We start from the raw sequence: 18,943 nt of genomic DNA on the forward strand, positions 1-18,943 counted from the left end.
CATATATGTTAGGACTCTAGCTTGGAGAGTCCTAATTGAGAGGGACATTCATGTAAAACTGTTAGGACTCTAGCTAGGAGAGTCCTAATTGAGAGGGACATTCTGTTAGGACTCTAGCTAGGAGAGTCCTAATTGAGAGGGGCATTCATGTAGGAGGTTTTTTCTTATAGAAGAATTAGGAGTTGTAAGGGAATAGGAGTCTTGAGTAGGAGTCCTATTAGGAGTTGGTTAGAAGTAAGAGTCTTAAGTAGGAGTCCTATTAGGAGTTAGGGTTTAGAAGCCCTATAAATAGCCATGTATTCCTCCTCTTTTCTCAAGCAATAGATGAATCTTTTCTGCAGTCTTTGAGCAGCAACTTGAAGGGAGGAACCCCTATAGAGTTCCAAGGAGGCCGATCCCCTAAAGAGATCAACCCCAAGTTTAGAATCTGCAAGGGTTCTATCACCTGGTATCAGAGCAGCGTTCTTGGCGTCTCGCTGCCCTTTCACAGCCATCCATCAACCCTCCATAACCATCCAAAGCAATTCCCACAATTGCTTAAAAGATCGTCACCGAATTCCGCCATCATCTCCACCACCACGGATCATCCTTTGATCTCCCCGTGAATTGCAACAGGTTCTGGTTTCCTACCTTACTACTGCTGCAATTTAGTTATCCATATTCGAAAATCCAAAAAAAAAAAAAAATCGTTCCTATATTGCTGCATAAACTTTTCGTCACAAAGTTTTCATCTCTACGACGAAAGATACATTGCAGAATTCCAGCCGCATAGCACCATCTGTTTGATCTTGCTACTGTGCTTTTTCTATCCAAATTTCTACGAAATTTTTATGACATCTTTGACACTTCTTAACAGTGGATTTTCCTTTGGTTTCATCAAAAAATTCTCAATATAAACTACTGATCTTTTATGTCCAATCTGCTGCACTTGAATTGCAGAATTCAAACCGCATAGCACCATCTGTTTGATCTTGCTACTGTGCTTTTTCTATCCAAATTTCTACGAAATTTTTATGACATCTTTGACACTTCCTAACAGTAGATTTCCCTTTGGTTTCATCGAAAAATTCTCAATATAAACTACTGATCTTTTATGTCCAATCTGCTGCACTTGAAAATCTATGCTGCAGAAAATTTCAACTGCATATCGTTGCCTTAACCCATCTATTTGCAATCTTTTTTGAATAAAATTTCTTATAGACTTCATATATCATCTTGGCTTCTATCTAAGATTGATCTATTAAGAAATTCATCTCTAAAAACGATTTTATGTTGCTGCAAATTTTCATCGTAACCCGCTGAAATTTTTCGACGATAATTCTGCAATTGCAACTTGCACCAATTTCTTTGCTGTTATACTGCCGAAATTTTCTTGATTAAATTAGATATCCTTTCTGTCATATAAACTGTGATTTTGATATCAATTCCCTCCTCAATTCTCTTAAGTTTTTGGTAGAAATTACGTCGAGAAACCGTTGTTTCTTCAACGACAATTCTACTCTTACAAGACAGCACATACTTGCTGCAACTTCCACGGATTTCTGTCAAACCTTTGCTACCATCTACCACAGATCCAAAACTTTCATCCAAAGCCCTAAAACTCTACCAAACCACACCCTCAAACTGCACCCAAAACAGCCACAAAACAAGCCTAAACTGTAGCCTACATCCACCAATCCACCAACACTTTCGACCATCACTTCTCTCAACCTATACATGCCTTTAACCCAACAGCAAAAGAGAGATCTTAACATCATTGATTTAGGGCCATATACTATGGCATCTAAGGAGACAATCAATGCTAAATTCGAAGCCTTGGAGGCGCGAATGGAGGATAAGATTCGGACGCTCTTTACCGAACTCGGATTGGGCCGACCACTAAGCCCGAAGAAATCATATCAAGGAGAGAGCTTTGCCCAATCACACCAAGCCCGAAGAGATGACTTCCAAGAGAGGGGAAGCTCTATGACCAACACCAACTATCCATGCATGAGAGTGGACTTCCCTAGATGGGAAGAAGGAGACCCGATTGGTTGGATTTCACACGCGGAGCGATATTTTCGGTACCACAAAACCGCGGATGTATCTATGGTGAAAATTGCAGCTATACATCTTGAAGGGGATGCTATTCAGTGGTTTGACTGGTTTGAACATACTTATGGAGTCCTTTCATGGCGACAATTCAAAGAAGAACTGCTGATTCGCTTCAGACCAACCGATTACGAGAATATTGACGAACAACTAGCAAAGATCCGACAAACCTCCACCATTCAGGAGTACCAAACCAGGTTTGAAAGGTTATCTAATCAAAATCATGATTGGTCTCAAAAACAGCTATTGAGGACCTTCATTGAGGGCTTGAAGCCGGAGATCCGAGGAGAAGTTAAAGCGCGACAACCGTACACGCTTATAGCAGCCATCTCTTTCGCACGACATCAAGAGGAGCAATTGAACCATGAAGCTCGGAGGACTAGGGTCACTCCTCAACCAGTAATATTGAAGCCCTCAGCCCCCCCTATTGTCGACCAAGTCCCTGCACCAAAGAGGTTAACAGGAGAAGAGCTTCGGGAGCGATATGCGAAGGGGTTATGTTGGCATTGTGACGAGCCGTGGAGTCGTGAGCATCGCTGTAGTAAAGGGGGACTTCTTATGATTGAACCGATAGAAGAAGAGGTCATTGAACATCCAAAAGAGAGCTTTAAACATGAAGAAGAAGATGCAGAAGAAGAGCCAAAACCGACCGAAGTTACGGTACATACACTAGCTAGCTACTCAAACCCGCAAACGATGAAAATTGGAGGCCTTCTCAAACAACAACCAATCACTGTTCTCATCGACACGGGCAGTACTACTAACTTCCTAAATAGTAAGCTTGCTGTTCGGATATCATTACCTATCGAGAATCGCTGCAGGTTTGATGTTAAGGTCACCGACGGACGGATTTTGAATTGTGATCATAGGCGCTTGCAGGAGAAACTATTGCTGCAGGACCAAGAGATAATTGCAGATTTCTTCCTTCTCCCTCTTAACAATCATGAGGCCATGCTCAGAATTAAATGGTTGATGACATTAGGTGATATTTCCTGGAATTTTATGAAACTAATTATGAAATTTTACAGTAAGGAGAAACATGTGACATTGCACGGGAAACGTGGGGGCGACAAAACAACGATTTGCACACAACAAATGGAGAATGTTTTGCATAAAGCATGCAACGGCTTTTTGGTACAACTTGAGCAGCAAACTAAGGGAGAGCCAACAGAATTTGAAGATCCAAATCTACTTCCTTTGCTTGCTGAATTTTCAAATATATTTGACGAACCGCGCAACCTACCTCTTACCTGTCGGCATGATCATTGTATAATGATTCTTCCAAGCAAATCTTCAGCAAATGCTCAGCCATATCAGTATCCACATCTCCAGAAGGATGAAATAGAAAGGATTATAAAAGAGATGCTCGAAACAGGAGTTATTCGGCCAAGTTGCAACCTCTACTCTTCGCCGGTGCTACTTGTACGCAAGAAGGACGGAACAAGGCGAATATGTGTTGATTACCGAGCTCTCAATGGCATAATCATCAAGGACAAATACTTTATTCCAATAGTAGATGAATTGCTAGATGAAAGGGAGCACAAATCTTTACAAAGCTGGACCTTTGATCCGGGTATCATCAAATACGAGCATGCGAAGAAGACATACGGAAAACCACCTTTTGAACACACAACAACCACAAATTTTTGCTTTCTGCAACAAAAGGTGGAATATCTTGGGCATATCATATCAGAGGAAGGTGTGGCAGTGGACCCCTTCAAAATTGGAGCAATGCAAAACTGGCCGACCTCGAGAAACATAAAATTGCTACATGGCTTTCTGGGTTTAACAGGCTACTACCGCAAGTTCGTGAAAAACTATGGAAAGATCAGTACACCACTTACTTCCTTACTAGAAAAAGATGTCTTCCAATGGTTGGACAGAGCCTCCGCTGCCTTTGACAAACTTAAGACAGCCATGACGACGACGCCGGTGCTAATACTACCAGATTTCAACCGACCCTTCATTATTGAGGCCGACACATCTGGAGTCAGAATTGGAGTCATTCTCATGCAAGATGGTCGACCACTCGCATACACTAGCAAGGCATTATCTCCCTCCTATCAAAATAAGTCAACATATGATAAGGAGATGCTCGCCATTGTGCGCGCAGCAACGAGGTGGACATTGTACTTGATCAGACGATACTTTCAAATCAAGACCGACCATAAGAGCCTAAAATATCTCTTGGAGCAGAAGATATCTTCCCCCAAGCAGCAAAAATGGGTAACAAAACTTCTTGGATTTGATTATGAAATAACTTACAAAATGTGGAAAGAGAATGTTGTTGCAGATGCGCTTTCGCAGCTACCTGAGCAAGCTGAATTTTCGGTCGTTTTACTTCCAACCAGTGACTTTCTTAAGGATATTAAGATGGAATGGCAGGAAGATTCAGAGACTAGTAAAATTATAAAAAAATTGGAGGAAGCACCAAGCCCCATGGCTCATTACAATTGGGACTCAAAAGAATTACACTATAAGGGACGTATTGTGCTTACGATAAATTCTACTTGCATCTTCACGAGCAGATTTTGGACAAAGTTATTCCATATGCAGGGTACTAAATTGAAAAGGAGTATGGCATATCACCCAAAAACCGATGGCCAGACGAAAGTTTTAAATAGGTGCTTGAAGACAGCCCAAAGCCACCCACCAAATATGACTACCCAAAGAGAACTCCAGACCCTGCCAAGTGCCATTGTTGATCGACGGATCATGACTCGACGACGACGACCCACTAATGAAGTGCTAATACAGTGGGCGAACCTACCAATAGAAGATGCCACTTGGGAGAACTATGATGACTTGAAGATCAAATTCCCAGAATTCACGAATCATCAGCCTCGAGGACAAGGCTGATTTGAAGAGGGCGGGTCTGTTAGGACTCTAGCTTGGAGAGTCCTAATTGAGAGGGACATTCATGTAAAACTGTTAGGACTCTAGCTAGGAGAGTCCTAATTGAGAGGGACATTCTGTTAGGACTCTAGCTAGGAGAGTCCTAATTGAGAGGGGCATTCATGTAGGAGGTTTTTTCTTATAGAAGAATTAGGAGTTGTAAGGGAATAGGAGTCTTGAGTAGGAGTCCTATTAGGAGTTGGTTAGAAGTAAGAGTCTTAAGTAGGAGTCCTATTAGGAGTTAGGGTTTAGAAGCCCTATAAATAGCCATGTATTCCTCCTCTTTTCTCAAGCAATAGATGAATCTTTTCTGCAGTCTTTGAGCAGCAACTTGAAGGGAGGAACCCCTATAGAGTTCCAAGGAGGCCGATCCCCTAAAGAGATCAACCCCAAGTTTAGAATCTGCAAGGGTTCTATCAATATACTATGGCATCTGAGGAGGTAATCAATGCTAAATTTGAAGCCTTCGAGGCGCGAATGGAGGATAAGATTCGGACGCTCTTTACCGAACTCAAATTGGGCCGACCACTAAGCACGAAGAAATCACATCAAGGAGAGAGCTTTGCCCAATCGCACCAAGCCCGAAGATATGACTTCCAAGAGAGGGAAGCTCTATGACCAACCCCAACTATCCATGCATGAGAGTGGATTTCCCTAGATGGGAAGAAGGAGACCCGATTGGTTGGATCTCGCACGCGGAGCGATATTTTCGGTACCATAAAACCGCGGATGCATCTATGGTGAAAATTACAGCTATACATCTTGAAGGGGATGCTATACAGTGGTTTGACTGGTTTGAACATACTTATGGAGTCCTTTCATGGCGACAATTCAAAGAAGGAATGCTGATCCGCTTCAAACCATCCGATTACGAGAATATTGACGGACAACTAGCAAAGATCCGACAAACCTCTACCATTCAGGAGTACCAAACCAGGTTTGAAAGGTTATCTAATCAAACTCGTGATTGGTCTCAAAAACAGCTATTGAGGACCTTCATTGAGGGCTTGAAGCCGGAGATCCGAGGAGAAGTTAAAGCACGACAACCGTATACGCTTATGGCAGCCATCTCATTCGCACGACATCAAGAGGAGCAACTGAACCATGAAGCTCGGAGGACTAGGGTCGCTCCTCAACTAGCAATATTGAAGCCCTCAGCCCCCCCTACTATCGACCAAGTCCCTACACCAAAGAGGTTAACAAGAGAAGAGCTTCGGGAGCGATATGCGAAGGGGTTATGTTGGCATTGTGACGAGCCGTGGAGCCGTGAGCATCGCTGTAGTAAAGGGAGACTTCTTATGATTGAACCAATAGAAGAAGAGATCATTGAATATCCAGAAGAGAGCCTTGAACATGAAGAAGAAGATGCAGAAAAAGAGCCACAACCGACCGAAGTTACGGTACATGCACTAGTCGGCTACTCAAACCCGCAAACGATGAAAGTTGGAGGCCTTCTCAAACAACAACCGATCACTGTTCTCATCGATATGGGCAGTACTAATAACTTTCTAAACAGTATGGTTGCTGTCCAGATGGCTTTATCTATCGAGAATTGCAGTAGGTTTGACGTTAAGGCCGCCGATGGTTGGATTTTGAAGTATGATCGTAGGCGCCCGCAAGTGAAACTGTTGCTGATCATGAGGCCTTACCAAGAGATAATTGCATATTTCTTTCTTCTCCCTCTTGATGACCATGAGGCCATGCTCATAATTAAATGGTTGACGACATTAGGTGATATTTCTTGGAATTTTATGCAACTAATTATGAAATTTTACAGTAAGGAGAAACAGGTGATACTGAACGGGAAACGTGGGGGCGACTTAACGACGATTTGCACACAACAAATGGAGAAGGTTTTGCATAAAGCATGCAGCAGATTTTTGATACAACTTGAGCAGCAAACTAAGGGAGAGCCAATACAATTTGAAGATCCAAACCTACTTCCTTTGCTTGCTGAATTTTCAGATATATTTGACGAACCGTACAATCTACCTCTTACTCGTCGGCATGATCATTATATAATAATTCTTTCAGCCAAACCTCCAGCAAATACTCGGCCATATCAATATCTACATCTCCAGAAGGATAAATAGAAAGGATTGTAAAAGAGACGCTCAAAACAGGAGTTATTCGGCCATGTTGCAATCCCTACTCTTCATCGGTTGTCCTCATACGAAAGAAGGATGGAATATAGCGATTATGTATTGATTACCGAGCTCTCAATGGCATAACCATCAAGGATAAATACCCTATTCTAGTAGTAGATGAGTTGCTAGATGAAAGGGAGCATAAATCTTCATAAAGCTGGACCTTTGATCCGGGTATCATCAAATATGAGTGTGCGAAGAAGACATACCGAAAACCACCTTTTGAACACACAACAACCACTATGAATTTTTGCTTTCTTCAAAAGAAGGTGGAATATCTTGGGCGTATCATATCAGAGGAAGGTGTGGCAGTAGACCCCTTCAAAATTGGAGCAATGCAAAACTGGCTGACCTCAAGGAACATAAAATTGCTACATGGCTTTCTAGGTTTAACAGGCTACTACTGCAAGTTCGTGAAAAACTATGGAGAGATCAGTGCACCACTTACTTACTGAAAAAAGATGTCTTCCAATGGTCGGACAGAGCCTCCACTGCCTTCGACAAACTTAAGGCAGCCATAACGACGACGCCGGTGCTAACACTACCAAATTTCAACCGACCCTTCATTATTGAGGCCGACGCATCTAGAGTCGGAATTGGAGCCATTCTTATGCAAGATGGTCGACCACTCTCATACACTAGCAAGGCATTATCTCCCTCCCATCAAAATAAGTCAGCATATAATAAGGAGATGCTCGCCATTGTGCGCGCAGCAACGAGGTGGAGGCCCTACTTGATTGGCCGACGATTTCAAATTAAAACCGACCATAAAAGCCTCAAGTACTTTTTGGAGCGAAAAATATCATCCCCTGAGCAGCAAAAATGGGTAATAAAACTTCTTGGATTTGATTATGAAATAACTTACAAAAAGAGGAAAGAGAATGTTCTTGCAGATGCGCTTTCGCAGCTACCCGAGCAAGTTGAAGTTTCGACCGTTTCACTTCCGACCAGTGACTTTCTTAAGGATATTAAGATGGAATGGCAGGAAGATTCAGAGACTAGTAAGATTATAAAAAAATTGGAGGAAGCACCAAGCCCCATGGCTCATTACAATTGAGACTCAAAAGAATTACACTATAAGGGACGAATTGTGCTTATGATAAATTCTACTTGCATCTTCACGAGCAGATTTTGGACAAAGTTATTCCATATGCAGGGTACTAAATTGAAAAGGAGTATGTCATATCACCCACAAACCGACGGCCAGACGGAAGTTGTAAATAGGTGCTTGGAGACAGCCCAAAGCCACCCACCAAATATGACTACCCAAGGAGAACTTCAGACTCAACCAAGTGTCATTATTGATCGACGGATCGTGACTCGACGACGACGATCCACTACTGAATTGCTAATACAGTGGGCAAACCTACTAACAGAAGATGCCAATTGGGAGAACTATGATGACTTGAAGATCAAATTCTCAAAATTCATGAATCGTCAGCCTTGAGGACAAGGCTGATTTGAAGAGGACGGGTTTGTTAGGACTCTAGCTAGGAGAGTCCTAATTGAGAGGGACATTCATGTAAAACCTACCTAAGCCGACCCCTATTAAAGAGGTGAAGTGGTCGGCTAGGGTTAGGAGGTTATTTCTTAGAGAAGAATAAGGAGTTGTAAAGGAATAGGAGTCTTGAGTAGGAGTCCTATTAGGAGTTGGTTATAAGTAGGAGTCTTGAGTAGGAGTCCAATTAGGAGTTGGTTAGAAGTAGGAGTCTTAAGTAAGAGTCCTATTAGGAGATAGGGTTTAGAAGCCCTATAAATAGTCATGTATTCTACCTCTTTTCATAAGCAATAGATGAATCTTTTCTGCAGCCATTCCTACCTAGCCAACAACTAACTAGCCCTATTAATACTCCTAAATCCAAATCTCCAACACCACAACCCAAATCTCCAATGCCATAACATACTATTGGGCAGTCTAGCTCAAGGCGAGATATCATTATATGATTGCACTTGAGCTTCGTGTGTATTCAAGACAGCGAAATCTATAAAATATTGATGTTCACCCTCCTGAGTACTGCTAAGAGTCTGAACCGATAGCAGATCCATACATAGACACAAGTAACTCCATTCCTTCCTCAGATCTTAATGTTCCTATTACCATTATAAAAGGAATTAGATCTTGTACAATGCATCCTATATCTAAATATGTGTCCTATCATAGATTGTCTCCAGCCTTTAAGGCTTTTACAACTCACCTGTCTGGTTTAGAAATTCCAAAAAATATATAGGATACTCTACTAATTCCAAAATAGAGAGGCAATTATGGAGGAGATGAGAGCTCTTCAAAAGAATGATACTTGGAGTGTGGTGCATCTGCTAAAGAGGAAGAATCCAGTGGGATGCAAATGGGTGTTTACTATTAAATATAAGATAAATGGTTCTGTTGAAATATATAAGCCAGATTGGTTACAAAAGGATTTAATCAAACATATGGTACTGACAACCAAGAAACATTTGCTCCGGTTGCAAAACTAAATACTATTCAATTATTATCTCTTGCAGCTAATTTTGAATGGCCTTTACATCAATTAGATGTGAAAAATGTCTTTCTCAATGAAGAACTAGGGGAAGAAGTATACATGGATCTATCACCCGGCTTTGAAAATTTGTATGGCTCAAATAAGGTGTGCAAGCTAAGAAGATCTCTTTATCGTCTCAAGCAATCACCACGTGCATGGTTTGAGATGTTCACAAGGTCAGTTTGTGGCCATGATTACACTCAAATTTACTCGGACCATATAATGTTCAATAAACACTCAAATAAGAGAGATATTATCCTAACAAGCAATAATGTCTTAGAATTGGAGAAATTGAAGCATATACTAGCCAAAGAGTTTGAAATTAAAGATCTTGGATAGCTAAGATTTTTCTTGGGCATGGAAATACGAGATCAAAGAATGAGATATTTGTTTCACAAAGGAAATAAACCCTAGACCTTCTAAAAGAAACAAAAATGCTTGGTTGTAAACCTGTGGACACTCTAATAGATCTCAATCATAAATTAGGATGTCCTTCTCAAAAAGCCACGGTAGATGCAAACAAATATCAGAGATTGGTACTTAAGTTGATTTACCTATCTCATACTAGCCCAGACTTGGCATTTGCAGTGAATATAGTGAGTCAATTTATGCATTCACCACATAAAGAACATTTAGAGACAATATATAGGATTCTTAGATATCTAAAATGGATTCCAAACAAGGGATTATTATTCAAAAAGGACAATCATATGGAATTGAGGCCTTTATTGATGTTGATTGGGAAGGATTAGTAAGTGATAGGAGATCAACTTCAGAATATTGTACATTTATCGAAGATCATTTGGTGACTTAGAGGAGCAAAAAGCAGACAATTGTTGCTAGAAGCAGTGCTGAAGCAGAGTTCAGAGTAGTAGCACAAGGTATTTGTGAACTCTTATGGCTAAAATGCTTCTAAAAGAATTACAAACACCCACTGAAACTCCTATGAGACTATACTGTGACAACAAGGTTGCTATCAATATTGCTCATAATCCAATGCACCATGATAAAACAAAGCATGAGGAAGTAGATCAAAATTTCATAAAGGAGAAAATTAAAGAAGGAATTGTAGATCAAAATTTCATAAAGGAGAAAATTAAAGAAGGAATTGTCTGCATACCAATGATTTAAAAAGCGCTAGGCGCCAAAAGGCGCCAAGGTCCAAAAACGCCCGAGGCGCTCGGCCGAGCTAAGCGAGGCGCTAAAATATAAAAATATATAATATAATTAATAAATATAATTATTTAAAATTTTAAATAAAAATATGCTATTAAATTAAGAAAATCTAAGATACAAAATCACAATGTCACATTAACAAAAAGTTTCAAATAAATAAAAATTAATAGTATTAAAATCAAAATAATATATTATTAATCTATTAACAGTATTAAAAATTAATTATTTTAAATAAACTTAATAATATTAACAGTATATAGTATATATATACTGTTAAAAGGAAGTGTAAAGGGGTGCTGAGCTTGCTGACTGAGAAAAGAGAAAGCGGCAGCGGCGAGCGGCGATAGCGGCAGCGGCGAGCGGCGATAGCGGCGAGCAGCGGGAGCGGGAGCGACGAGAGGCGCGAGCGGCGACAGCGTTTGCAAGCAGCGACAGCGGCGAGCAGCGACGGCGGGAGCAGGAGCGGCAAGCAGCAGGAGGCGCGAGCGGCGACAGCGACAGCGACAGCGACAGCATTTGCAAGCAGCGACAGCGGCAGCGTTTGCGAGCAACGACAACGGCAAGCAGCGGGATCGGGATCGGGAGCGAGGGTTAGGGTTCGGTTATCACTTATATCAGTTTTAGTTGGTTCAATTGAATCAACTAACCATCATAGACCGAACCAGGACCAAACCGGACCCAAAATTCTGGTTCGGTTGCCTTGGTTAACCCAGGCGCTGGGCGCTTCGGGCGAGCGCCCAGGCAGCGCCTGTTTGAAGTGCGCCGCCTGTGAGATTAGCGAGGCGCTCGGGCCTTGCCTCACCTCGCCCGAACGCCTAGGCGAGCGCCTTTCAAAATCGCTGTTGCATACCTTATATTCCTACAGAGAAACAACTAACAAATGTTCGTACCAAAGGACTTCAAAGGTCTTTATACGAGCATCTAAGAGATTCTGAATCCCATAATTAAGAGAATATATCACCTATTTTGGGTCACTCAATCAGTCTTAAATCAGCCCATATTATAGGAAATGAATTAGAATGAAATATTGTATAGAATCAATTTCCTTAGTTGTACAAGTTGTAATCAGCCTATATAAATCATCCTTTATATATAGAAAAAATTAATGAATGAGAAAAATTATATTCTCTTGTATTCACCAATGAACATGACTTTTTTTAGGTATTTGAGTATAAATGCCCCTGCAAGCTTGGTTGCAAACATATAAAAAAATGAGAAAGAAGAAAGGAGAAAAAGATAAAAACATTGATTGCCCTTATCTCAGTCATTGCTGAATCAACTAAATTGAGAAGCCTAAGATTTCTGTGGTTGTTGAACAAAATCAAACAATCTAGTTCTCCAGGAGCTTTTTTATTAGAAAAGAAGACAAATTTCCTTATTAGGCAACATAAGTAGTTTCAATGATGTACCTCAATATTCCAACTTCTTATAAGCTCAATTGACAAGCCTCAACTTCTTCCATGACATACATAGGTATATTACTACTGAGTGCAATATCTTCAAAATCATACTGATCAAAAGCATTATAAAGCACGTCCTGACAATATCTGCATACCTCAAATCTACAGCAAACTTTGACAACCATATTCAACTCCAAGGTTTCAAATATTGCAATTTACTGATCATAATGCACCAATTCAATCGTGTAAAGGTAATGCTGGTGTACCAAATATATTGGTTACACTAACATATCAATAAATTTTTAAAAATATTTTTTATTGGATTACCAAGGAATTCTATATCATACCATAGGTAGATATTAGTCTAATAAAATATCAATGCATGTAGAGGTGTTCAAAATTTTAAAATATTTAGAACTAGCTCTGACTCCTTAATAATTTTCCATGGGAAATAACTCATATTTTAGGGCATCACTCAGGCCAATTTGCGTTTAGGGCTTCAATTAGCATGATTTTGGATGAAATTTTCCTTTTGAATGATATCCTAAACAAGCAAGTTAATCATTATTTCTATTTAAGGTAAGGATTAACAATTTCAATATATTCTCAACCTAACATCAATTAGTTAAAATGACAAGTTTGATATGGGACCATGCTTTTTTTTCCTCCTCTGTATGTCGCAAACTTGTCCTACATGGAATTCCCAAGCAAAAGTATTATTATGGCAAGGCAAAGGCTTGAGCCTTGAAAGTCGTGAATTAGATCATTAAGAAAACAGCCCACCTCAATTTGACAACACTATATAAGCTCCTAATCTTGTGTTTAGTTCCACAAAAGTACTCCTAATATGAGTTGGACCGGACCATCCAAAACGAGGTGGTGTGTGGCATGCACCCGCAGACCGCCATGTACCATCTGTTATATACCACTTTAGGTGGTACGACGATCATTGGCTTAATTCATATTGCCTCTCAAGATGAGAGATTTTCATTTATCTAAATCCTATTTTCAAAAAAATATTTAACTGATTGTACATAATCAAAAAAGGGAAGAAATTAGAACAAAATAGGGTCCTTTATAGATTTTTTAGAATGTTTAATTGATTATAATAAAATTCGGTACATACTAATGTCCTGTCTAATTTGATTGTATATAACAAGTAAAGGAAATAAATTAGAATAAAATAGGATCACGATGGAAATCAGGCTACATTTCGAAGATGTGGAAAGAAAAAGGTCCGACCCTTTGGACTGATGATGAACTCAGGTTCAGGTTCAATTGACATTTTAGGGTAGCCATGTGTTAACATCCTGCACATTTAATATCAATTAATATCTTCTTTTTTAGATTGACAATAAAGTAGAATAAGGAAAGAAATAAGAGAGAATATTGCAAGAATCAACAGCTTGCAATAAAGGAAGAGCATCATGCACAAAGAAGGAAGACAATTCTACAGAATCATCTTGCAAGAAAGGAAGAACATCATGCATAAAGAAGGAGAATAGTTTACAAGAATATTTTTGGAATCTTATCTTCTCAAAAGATGACCAAATACAATGTATTGAATCATTTTGATGTATTTTATTCCTTATTTGTTAATTTTTTTCTTCTTGTATTTGTGGCTTATATAAAGAGGCCAAGCATTATAATGGGATCATCAGTCTTTTAGTGAAGAATAGTTTTATTCACTAATTGTGTGAGTAGTGCAAGACCACAGTTTTCTCCCCGATGTGAGCCGAAGGACTTGGAGTGAGCCCAAGATTATCCCCTACATTTCTCTCCTCTCCTAGTCTCAGCTAGCCTACAACGAAGACCCAAAAACTTATTTCTCAACATCAGAAGTCAATCAGAAGGGTGTCAAAGGGCTCCTCAATAATCTAGGTATGTGATTAAACTCCAACTTTGTTCTTTATTACTTATATTAATATTTCTACAATTCAGATTTCTTTTGCCTCCTCTCTCTCTCTCTCTGTTTTAACCCATTTTTTCATTTATATCCCACCCAACCATCTCTCTCTTCATATTAAGCATCCCCTTTAGGGTTGTCCTACATCAGATTATTAAAAAAATTTTGATAATATTTTATTTATTTTCCAAATTTTGGTATATGATGGTGTCCTGACACTCAGTACACCAGTGTCATGTCCACTCAGGATTAGTACAATGACAGTAACTGAGATGACAAACCTTGGATGAGTCTATATTTTTTATTTCAGATTAGCAAAAGTGCATCATCATAGAAGCATAATCTACTATGATTTGCATTATAGTAAAATAACAAAAATCTGACCAAAGAATAGATGTAGCACTTAACTTCAACATGTTACTAATATTTTATAGATTAGAAGGAAACATGATGGGCATTTGAAGGAACAATAATCTACCATCGAGTGTTTGAGCATCAACAACGATAAAGTTGATCTTTCCAACAGAAATTTGGTAGTTTCTTGCTCCAAATTCCTTCTCATAATGACTGATCACCTGTTAGCAGGAAAACCTCACAATATTTAACAGTCTAGTCAAGTGAATCATTAGATGTAGCATATAACATTTAAAGAAAGAGAAAAAATGCTGTTGATTATGATTCAAGGGTTACTTCAGAATTAAATTGTGTTATTGACTACAAATTAGTTAAACAGACAGAGCTGCTTTTATCAAATCACAAATCAAGCACCCAAATCTTAATATATAGTCAATGTACAAAAACTATGTCATAATGTTTCAAATTAAAAGACAAAATCTGCACATCTAAAGTGCACATAAGACACACGGCCAAGAAACATAAAGATGACAAAAACAAGGACAAAGCATTTATCTTGTCATTCTTATTGAGGTTTTGAAAAGTACAGGAGATCAAAAAATAGTCTGGCTTGCTAGTTTATTTAATAAAATTTTAAGATTTAGGAGAATGTCTGATAAATGAAGAGAGATATGTAGAACTATTACAAATGAAGAGCTTTTCATAAAAATAAGAGAGAGATGTAGAACTATTCTAATTACATAGGGATTAATATTATAGATCACAGTATAAAATTTTGTAAAAGAGTACTTAAAAGTCGAATAATATATAAAACAAATATCGCTGAAAATCAATTTGATTTTATGATTTGAAGATCTACAATAGAAGCCTTTTTATTAAGACAATTAATACAAAAATAAAGAGAGAAGAATAAAGATATGCACGTCTTTTATTGGTTTTGACAAGACATGTAAAGTTCCTATAGGTTTGTTTTGATGAGTTTTAGAAAATAAAAGTGTATCCACTAAATGTATTGATGTTATAAAATATATATATGATATTATACTAATGCTAGAACTATAAAAGGTATTAATATTGAGTTTTATGTTAGTATAGGACTGCTTCGGGATCCGCATTAAATCGTTACCATCTTATATTGGTGATGGACAAACTTATTTATCATATATTGGACAGATCTGCATTAAATCACTACCATCTGATATTAATTTAGTTGACAATAGTTTAAATAAAATTAAGTGTATACTTGAGTTATAGGGATAGATGTTGGAAACTAAAGGTTTTAAATTAATAGGAGTAACACTAAATATATGAGATAATCTTAGCAATACTAGGAGTAAACAGAAGGATATACTTAAGCTGGATAGAAAAGAAGTCATAATAAGTAACAAATTTTAGGTATCTCAGATTCATTAGTCAATGAGACGAAGAGATTGATCTAAACTAACAACTAATTAGTTATAGTGAAGGAGGATGTTATTGATCTATCATGAACCTTTCAAGACCTCTGCTTCAGTCGAGAATTGAGTTGGATGTTCAAGTGATGTTTAGCCACATCAGGATCGATACCCAACATGTTCTTCAAAGACCATATAAAGACCTAGGTGTTGGTCCTCAAAAAATTGATGAGTTCCAACCTCTTTGCATCAAGTAATGCTGCTCTAATTTTGATGGTGTGGTCTGATCGGTTTCTACTAAGGGGGACTTCAATGAGTGTATTAATCGCCTTGGGATGTGGAGATGGCTTTGAGGCTTCAAAGCCTTCCTAAAGATCCATTGGGGATGGCATCTTCCTAAGGAGAGAGATCACAATTAGGTAATATTGGCGAGACTTCCCTCAAATTGCTCCTAAGCTTCCCAACTGCTGATCAGGAATTTTAAGTCAATATCACTACTCGAAGCCTATTCAATAATGGCATCATAAGCTGATAGGATATTGACCACCATGAATTTTGTTGCCATTGTTTTCGACCAAGGACTCGATCTAAACATCACGTGCAAGTTGATGATCCCAAGAGGTGAGATTGAGTCACCACGAACCCTGTTAGTGATGAGGACATTGGGATGAGTGGTCGAACTAATCTTCTGAAAGGCATCAAGATAGAGTATGTCAGCAAAGTACTTGTATCAAGCATAGCACTCTTCACAAAGGCATTTATCATTCTAATAGAGATGATGAGGGCGTTGTTGTGGTTGAGGTTGAGGTGCTCTGCCTCTTTTTCCTTGAAGGTGATTTCTTGATCTCCCTCGAGCCACTGACGCTTCTCAGTAGTGGCTCTGATGTAGGATTTGCCAAGGCACTATCTCCCTCGATGTCAAACAATCAATGATGACATCCATCTATCTTTTAACTAAACCCTCCTAGTGTGGAGATGGTTCATGTGTTTACATATGAAATGCCTAAGGTGCCCTCAACAGATGAATTCAGTCTCAAGCATCATTGACACAAAAAATGCAATAAGACTCATTTATAAAATGCAATAAGACACAAAAAATGCAATAAGACTCATTCATAAATTGTGCATCGAGACTTTTACAAGTTTACAAAGATAAAGTAGTCCCAATGCTAAAAACAAAAAGAAAAAACAATACAAGGCTTATTAGCTAGCGGGGACAGCTAACTCTGGTTCTAACTTGGAATTATCGACCACCACCACAATTACGAGGTCTTATTCAACACCCAAGATCAGCTCGATAGGAGCCTCCCCGACTTGTCCCATCTAGGCCGCTATGCTAAACTCCCCTAGCTTAGCAAACTCTTTTGACAACCCTTTCTACCTTCTTGCCCTCCTCAACATTGCCGCCTTTGGGAGGTGCAATCATTGAAGCAATCCACATTTTGATGAGGTCTTTGAAATGATCACTAGGGTGTTCAAGGCATTTGGATGAGCTCTCTGAGACATTAGTCATAGGGGTGTTCAGTGACTACAATCCTAGGGTGGTCGGCTAGGACTCGAGCAATTGCTAGACGTCAGACGATAGCCATACTAAAAAGAGTTATAACCATGTCAGATACTCCTTTCTGTAACCCAATCGACTCTCGATACTTGGTAGCTCCCTTCAACTTATGTTGTAGTCAGAGGAACTCCTTTAGCCAACGTTGGTCAACTCTTCGACCCAAGGGGCAAGGTCGGCATTCTCAAGCTAGCATTAGTCAACTCTTTAATCAAATAGGCAAGGTCGACATTCGCAGACTAGTTATGAGGGCCTACTCAGTGACCCATCATATCTCTAATCACTTCCTCAAGCTACTACCTATTAGAGCCGAGCAATTGTTTTAGCTCCGAGAGCTCCACCTCCTCCACAATGTATGAGCCCTTTCTTCCTCTTCAAGCCAACTAAGACCAATGACGACTGAGCTCTTTTAAGCTCTAGTCAGCATGGCTAGTTTATTCTTAAGGTCCTCCCTAGGCCTAACGATTCGATTGGCCTAAGGCATTTAGTGGCCCAAAAATTATTGCTCCTCTATCAAGGGCTCATTGCTTTCGCTTATTCTACATCAGGGTGACATGTTAGTCATGTGCTTTTGTCGACCCCTGATTGGCCGCCTCTAGCATGGTTGGGGCCTCGATCATCAGGTCAAAAGAGGGCCTCAGGTGGGAAGGTTCGAGAGCCTTCCTTTTTAAGAGCCTTGCTCCTCTCATCGACAATCTTGACTCTTGAGGAAGGAATGATGCGACAAAGTTCATGTCTGCAAAAGGATGGGAGTTAGGAATATACAAAAAAAGACAACATAAAAAAGAAGGGAATTGAAATCCCGATACAAACCTTGAGGAGCAGGACTTGACTTAACTTTTTCACAAGCTAATGTTCACTCATCTCGGTTGCGCCGTTCGAGCTAATTAAGGCTTAGGCGATTTTGGTGAATTGTCCATTCCCAATCAGCTTAGGGGGAACATTGGCGAACTTTCAGGTGACCCGAGCTAAACAGAAAGACCACCCGCTCGTTAAAGAGGCATTGAAAAACCTTTCCTTTCGGCTCTTGTTAGAGCTTCAAGACCCGCAAACCTTACAACCACTTCGGGTTGAAAGGTAAAAGGTTGACAACCTGATGTAGACATTGTAATATGAATGCAATGGGTCAATATTGGGATAAAGTCAAGATTTATTTGAGACTACGACACTCTCAGAGAATGGTCGCAAGGTAACATCACGAGTTGAGTGCTACTTAAGCACTTCCATGCAAGAAAGACCTCAAAACATAAGGAATAAAGGGGTTACCTAAGCCTCAGCTCTAGTGCGTCAATGTACATGTAAAGATAGTGATTCGATGTATAGGACTAATAATAATCAACAAACCAAACTATAAGCGCAAACTTGATAGGAATGAAGAATCAAGACTTAAGGTGGTCAAGGTCTCAAGGATCAACTCTAGAGTCAAAGTCAAAGGAGTAAGTTATGGACTACAACACTCCTCTCGAACAAGCCATCCCAAAGAAGGAACATTCCCCAATATGG

The 18,943-nt window shown here is 39.4% G+C and overlaps 1 protein-coding gene across 6 annotated transcripts in view; it reads right to left on the bottom strand.

Moving 5' to 3' along the window:
• The window catches only part of LOC103988496 (uncharacterized protein C630.12), a 41,011-nt gene that overhangs the window by 15,558 nt on the left and 6,510 nt on the right, over positions 1-18,943 (bottom strand). For all 6 annotated transcript variants that reach the window (XM_065161456.1, XM_065161455.1, XM_065161454.1 and 3 more), the window contains exon 5: positions 14,613-14,709. In XM_065161456.1, coding sequence (XP_065017528.1) covers positions 14,613-14,709 — 97 coding nt within the window. The remainder of the gene's footprint in view (positions 1-14,612; positions 14,710-18,943) is intronic.

This window comes from Musa acuminata, chromosome BXJ3-8 (assembly GCF_036884655.1).
Source record: "Musa acuminata AAA Group cultivar baxijiao chromosome BXJ3-8, Cavendish_Baxijiao_AAA, whole genome shotgun sequence".
NCBI lineage: Eukaryota > Viridiplantae > Streptophyta > Magnoliopsida > Zingiberales > Musaceae > Musa > Musa acuminata.